The sequence below is a fragment of the Littorina saxatilis genome, linkage group LG2 (genome assembly GCF_037325665.1).
Source record: "Littorina saxatilis isolate snail1 linkage group LG2, US_GU_Lsax_2.0, whole genome shotgun sequence".
NCBI classification, from domain to species: Eukaryota; Metazoa; Mollusca; class Gastropoda; order Littorinimorpha; family Littorinidae; genus Littorina; species Littorina saxatilis.
The window spans coordinates 385001-391752 of record NC_090246.1 but is presented as its reverse complement, the minus strand read 5'-3'; the positions used below and the strand labels follow the sequence as shown (position 1 = coordinate 391752).

Genomic DNA, 6752 nt, shown 5'->3' with positions numbered 1-6752 from the left:
ATGTTTCTTGAGGTTGTTTTTGCTGCTGGTGTCGTTTTGGGACTGCTTCTTCTCGCTCTGCACTGGTGAGTTATTTCATTTTTTTTTTATTGTAAAGGTTGTTTTTTTGCTTCGTCGGGCGTGAAAAAGAAAACAGTATGCTGGTCCACAGCCCTGCCTCTTTTTTTCTCGTAGAATTGCTTTTGTGTCAACAACAAAAAAAGTGTTTTTTTTTACTGCAGTCTAGAGTAATTAATGAAACATAGTTATTATTCTCTGTGTCTATTTTGTGTGTTATTTCTTTTGTATTATTTTTTTTTATTGTTTTAAGAATTCATTTGAATTGTACACTTGTTAACTATAGAAAAGGTACACAAACCATGACAACAGTGAAATGATGTTTTCTACTCTTTGATTGCAGGCATCTGAAACGTCACTTCTCGCTCTTCGAGAGACTGTCCATCCCTGGACCAAAGCCATCCCTCCTCATCGGAAATCTGAGAGAAATTCTTGCCAAGGTAGAAACCGCCGCATTTGTTTTAATCTTACAATTGTCTTTTGTGAAACCGTCAAAGCTTTGTAGAAAAACAGTAGACTTGTAAAAAAAAATTTTTTTTTTAAAGTAGCACAATGAAAAGAAAACATTGTTTTCAGATTTTAGCCTGCACATATTCTCCGCGAAATAATCAGAGAACAAAACTTCAATCATTTATGACTGGATCAAGTCCCCCCCCCCCCCCCCCCCCTCCCCTTACCTGGAAAATGTGCCGTTTATTTCTCAATAGATCAGAATTACCCCAAAAGTTAAATGTCAATAGTATATTCGAGGAAAGGCCCCACAGACGCCTGGCCAGCAAATGTAACCTGCCTCATTTTTGAAGCCCCTCTCCGTCGCACACTTGGTCCAGCCCTAGTGATCTCCGCTAGTTCATAATTATTTGCTTTCCTTTTTTCAGGGCCAGTTTCAGGCCACAGTGGACTGGAGCGAGGAGTATGGACGTGTGTTTGGCTACTTCGAGGGTTACACCCCAGTTCTCAGCGTCAGCGATCCCGAGATCCTCCGCGAAATTCTTGTCAAGGACGCGAACAACTTCAACCACCGGAAACCCTTTCCTCTGGCGCCACGCAAGAGTCTTGGACTGTTCCTGGAGAACGGCGCTCAGTGGCACCGCAGTCGCTCTTTGCTCACCCCCGCCTTCTCTGCTGGCAAGCTGAAACAGGTATGAACGGTTCGGAATCACAGTTATTGTTGCAAGCTAAACTGTAAGAGAAATGAAATTGTAACTTCTTTGTCTAAGATGGATCCATAGTATTTACTTTCCCTTGTTCTTTGATTTTCGAATTCAAATTTTTATTTCTGCCGTCAAAAATGGTCTTCACGTATCTGTCTAAATTGCTCTTCGATTGTGATAATAGATTTTGTTTTGGAACATCTCCAATCTATTCGGAAAATAAACAATATTCCAACGGGAACACAGTTCTCTATAAAAGTAAAAGCGTCTATTGTCAACCTGTTCGAGACCAACCTTGAACAAAATCGAACTGTGTTTGCTTTTTTATTTGCTTATTTTTGTCTGTTCTTCTTCTAGTTTTACCAAGCACCCTTTTCATCGGAAAAGATACAATTACATGCACAATATTATAACACACTAAAGCTTTTATGTTTCGTGTTAGATTTTAAAAATCCACTTATTCAGCTGGACATTGTTTATTGACCAACACCTTCTTTTCCTTCGCCTCAGATGATGCCCATAATGAAGACCTCAGGCGACATCCTGGTGGACGAACTGTCCAGACAGGTGACCAGGAGCAGTGAGGTGGACGTCTATAGCGTCTTCCAGGGTCTCACGCTGGACATCATCGGACGTTGCGCCTTCGGACTCCAGACCTGCGCGCAGACTGACCGCCACGACGAGTTTCTGACCAACATCCGGTCACTCTTCAACACCATGTCCACCACCCTCATCCTACCGCTAGTCAGTGAGTGTCGCTTTAATTTGTTGTTCTTTTTTTCTTATTCATAAAACAGGTGCATCTTACAAACAGAAAGAACTGATCGAGGCGAATGACAGTAAAATAATGAAAGGAACAACCAAAGCATCCTCCCGCTGGTCAATGAGTGACACTTTCATGTCTTTGTTTTTCTTTCTACGTTTTTATTAAAACAAGTGAGTTTACAAGCAGAAGGAACTGAGATTGAAAGTGAACTAACGAAAGGGACTAACAAAGAGAACTAAAGGTGACACTACATTTTTAACAACTGATGCAGCAGCTATCGGAAGTATTACAGGAAAAACTACCTCCTACAAACCATGAATTTGTCATCTTGAAGTGTTGTCTTTCGAAAAGAACTCAAATGTGACCCTCCACCACGGAATGAGTCGCATGTCACCTTTGCATGATTTTCATATTTTTTACATTTTCATAACGAGATTGTTATGCTCTATTCAGTGATGAAACCCGTTTTAGAAAAGAGCGAAAACTGTTTGAGTTATAAGCCTGTGACTAAGGTGACCCACACACTGTTACCAGGCACTCCCCGGACTTATATCAAGCCTAGCGCAGAACCGCGCGAGGTGACATGCGACTCATTTCGTGGTGGAGGGTCACAAATGTTCAACGTACAACACAAACTAGCTTTGCAATTATGAACAAATAACACTTGAACGAACGCATGAAACAAAGATGTTTCTCTTACCACAGTGCTAAGTCAGGTTCTGTGTGTGTGTTTTGCAGTGGCGGTCCCCTTCCTGTCTCACTTTGTCTTCGCGCTGAAGAACGTGGTGTTCGTGTTCGGCATGAACCCCGTGGTGTGGCTCAGGCTTAAGCTCCGCGACATCATCAAGCTCAGGAAAGACATGGGGGTAAGCACAGACCTTTTACCTTCTTTGCTTGTTTCTTCTCATACAATGTTTTGCCCTCAGGCAAGAAAAAATTAAAATGTAAAAAATATAAAAATGTACATAAAATAAACATCACTTTTTTGCACTGACCACGAACCTTATTTTCCAATTCCAGGGAAACGCTTGCGTTACGTAGTATGCACAAACAACTTGACAACTGTCTATACCCGAACAGAGCCATCAGTGTTACTGTTTAGTTATGTTCAACATATCGGAGTCTTCGAGGAGAAGAAAAAGCGAGATAAGGAATGTTATGCGTCGCCAATCACTTCAGTTTAACCTGACTCTGATAAAAAAAAAGTTAAGAAAAGGCATCGGGAAAACCTACACTGATCCGTTTTAATAACTGTACACGCTTATCTTCTTTTTTATTTTATTTATCTTTACTTATGTATTCCTCTTTCTCTGTTTCAACAGCCAAACCCCAAGGTGGTGGATCTTGTTCAATTGATGCTGTTCCCAAGCAACTCACGCCACACACAAGAAGCAGACGACAACGACAACGGAATGTCCAAGCAGATGTCTGAACGCGAGATTGTTGCGCAAAGCATGACCTTTCTGCTCGCTGGATACGAAACTACCAGCGCAGTCCTGGCTTTCCTTTCGCGCGTCCTTGCTGAGAACCCGGATGTTCAGAGTCGTCTGTACAAGGAAATCGACAACCTGGTTGGAAAGGTACATTGATTTTCGTTAACGTTAACTAAATGGATGCAAGGGCTTAATTGTTGATTACAACTAAAAAAAAAATGCGATTTTCTAGTTTTCAGCGATTGATTTTGGGCTCAAGAATATATATAGTCTATTGCTGAAAACAGAACAACAAAAACAAGAAAAATATGTCAAGTACATTTGCCATTGGTCTCACTTGAAAAGGAATTCAGCAAGTTTATAACGTTTTGTTTTATGAAAAAAGGATAAAATAATACAGACAGTTATGTGTATTATGCAGTTGTCATTATTCCATATAGTTGTGTATTTCCTTATTTATCACGGAACACCAATTAAATAAATCTTCCAATGGTTTGTTTCAGGACGTGACCTATGAGAGTCTGCAGAACCTGCCCTACTTTGACAAGGTCTTTGATGAAGTCTGCCGCATGTTCCCTACTGCCTCACAGTGAGTTGACTGTCTTCATTATAACTGATGAATAGTTTCTCAATCAACGGAATACATTCATTAATTCACTGACGATTAATAAGACGTAGGAGGAGATTGGTCAAAGGCAGCGTTTATGATAAGAAGCTAACCTAAAGTAACAATAGTTTACAAACTAAAAATACAAATTTGGGTTTGCCAATTAATTTGTTCCTGAACTGACCGAGCATTGTGCTTCATTCAAAAAACAAAAAACATTATAAAACAGCTGCTACCTATATATGTTCTTATCAATTTGTCAATTTGTTCCTCAACTGAGTGAGCCTTGTGATTCATTTTCAAAAACAGAATACAGCTGCCAGTTATGCCCTTATAAATTTATTATACATAATACGCGTCGTCATAAGTTCAAGGTCAATGATAGTAGGATATTAAAAGTAATGAACATAAAGAGGCAAAAAGTATCAATCATTCCACTATTTCTAAAGATTGTTTTTTTTGTGTGTTACAGAATCGTGACGCGCCAGGCAGCCGAATCTCGCGTGATCAACGGGGTTCAAATCCCCGCGGGCATGAACATGCACGCCAACATCTGGGCCCTGCACCACGACCCCCAGTTCTGGAACCAGCCTGAAGTCTTTGATCCTGAAAGGTGCGTAGCTTTTGGCAAGATTTCTTTCTAGTCATTTTTGTAGTTTTGTGTTTGTGTTAGAATAGGGGGGCAAACTGAATTGACGTAATAGAAATAGCCAAATAACACTGACACTGACACTTAGACACAAACATAGAAGCAGACATGCACGCACTCACACACACACTCACACACGCACTCACACACGCACGCATACACACACACACACACACACGCACGCACGCACGCGCGCGCACACACACACACACACACACACACATGCACAGACAGGGACGCACACGCACAGACACTCACCTCCTCCCCACACACACACTCACACGTTAGAGGCAACAGCTGGTTGAAGAATCGTCCACTGAACTTCATTCAATACGATCTTAATGATTTCAATTAATCCATTCAAAATATTCATTCAGTTTTTTCAACAACATCCTTCTTATTTTTCTCTTCAGGTTTTCCACTGCCAACAAGGACCAGATTCAGCCTTACACTTATCTCCCTTTTGGCGCGGGTCCCCGAAAGTGCATCGGTATGCGGTTCGCGATGGTGGAGACGAAAGTAGCCGTGATCAAAATGCTCAGAGACTTCTCTCTCACTCTGGAAGAGCACCACAAGGTAAGGATCATATTACTCAGTAACAGCACTCTTTAGTAATAGCCATCTGTAGTTTGTGTATTTAGTTGCTTTACTTTTAAGGACCAGTATATATAGTAACCTGTGGTGGAAATGTGTAGTCCTTTACCTTTAAATACCTGTATATAGTTACCTGCTGTGCCAGCCTGTAGTTTCTTAACTTTTTAATAGAAGTCAATTTTAGTTGCTTGAATTACAAGAGCTTGCAATGGTATCATTTGAAGAATAATAAATAGAAGTTATATTTTGTCTGCTGGTGTCCCTGATAGCAGCAACACATGACATATGATAACACTTCAAATGTCGACGTCATTAGAACCGGTAAAGAACAGCGAAATACGATTGTAATTTCTTTCGTTTTATATAAGCCCTTGACTTCCATCCTGCTTCCCCAGTGAATACAGAAAAAGCCCATCAGTAAGATTATATCCCTTTAAAGTAGTTCCATTCTGTTAATAGCAATCAGTATCTTAACTTGCCACGTGAAGGCCCAATATATATTGTTATCTCTCTGCTCTCTCCTCAGGTCCCCATCGAGCTTATCGGCCGCGGAGCGATCGTTCCTAAAAACGAGGTCAAGGTCAAGGTCACGAAGAGAAGCGGGCAGAGAACTCTCGGCATCCGTCACGGTTGAAGGTCACAGCTCAGCTTCAAGATGAAAGCTGTTACTTGATTATCTCTTGGATTGACATCCGTACCCATGACGACGAGATGAAAAGCGTTTGGCTAACTGGATCAACGCGAAGATGTTGGACTCCCGATGACGAAGGGTGAACGAAGAACTGGATAAACTTCTTCCGCTGCAGAACGGTCTCTAAACACGTGATGGTGGAAGACCACGCGTGGAACGGACTGAGCGGCAAGTCGTGCTGTTGAAACTCTCCAGATTTCCGAGTTGCTGCGACAGAACGAATGCTGATGGAATAAGATGCAAGGCTTGTTACTGAGACTCTCCAGTTTTCCGAGCTGCTGAACGAATACTTCTTACTGTGACTCACGTTTCCCAGCTGTTGCTGCAAAACGAATGCTGACTGAATAAGTTGCAGGTCTGTTTACTGTGACTCTTCAGGTCTCCGAGTTGTTGCTGCAGAACGAATGCAGATCGGCTAAGCTGCAAGTATTGCGACCGAGACTCTCTAGTTCACCGTGTTACTGCTGCAGAACGAATACTGATTGGCTAAGCTGCAGGTCTTGTCTCTAAGACTCCTCGCACTTCCGAGAATTTTGAAGCTACCTTTGCAGAATGGTTCCTGGACTGGGAAATGCTGACGATGTAGGGGAAGGGCCCCTAATATGGACCACTTTTTGTTTATTGCTGATAACTAGCTTGTTTTCTTGCGAAGAAGTTTCATTTTGTGGTTGGTAGTCCTTCTCTCTTAGTTTAACAGTTAGGCCTAATTAGAGTGAAATAGCTTTGATAGACCTTCAGCAAAAATTAAATACAGAAAAAATCACAAATGGTCCATATTAGGAGCCTGGGCGCCCAATATGG

At 41.5% G+C, this 6752-nt stretch overlaps 1 protein-coding gene across 1 annotated transcript; it reads left to right on the top strand.

Moving 5' to 3' along the window:
- On the top strand, window positions 1-5965 carry LOC138960460 (cytochrome P450 3A6-like). The gene is made up of 10 exons (XM_070332369.1): window positions 1-65; window positions 401-497; window positions 936-1199; window positions 1722-1959; window positions 2716-2843; window positions 3300-3557; window positions 3914-3999; window positions 4490-4630; window positions 5080-5242; window positions 5787-5965. Exons 1-10 carry the CDS (start codon window positions 1-3, stop codon window positions 5892-5894), a joined length of 1548 nt encoding a protein of 515 aa, XP_070188470.1. The 3' UTR covers window positions 5895-5965.
- Window positions 5966-6752: the final 787 nt, after the last annotated feature.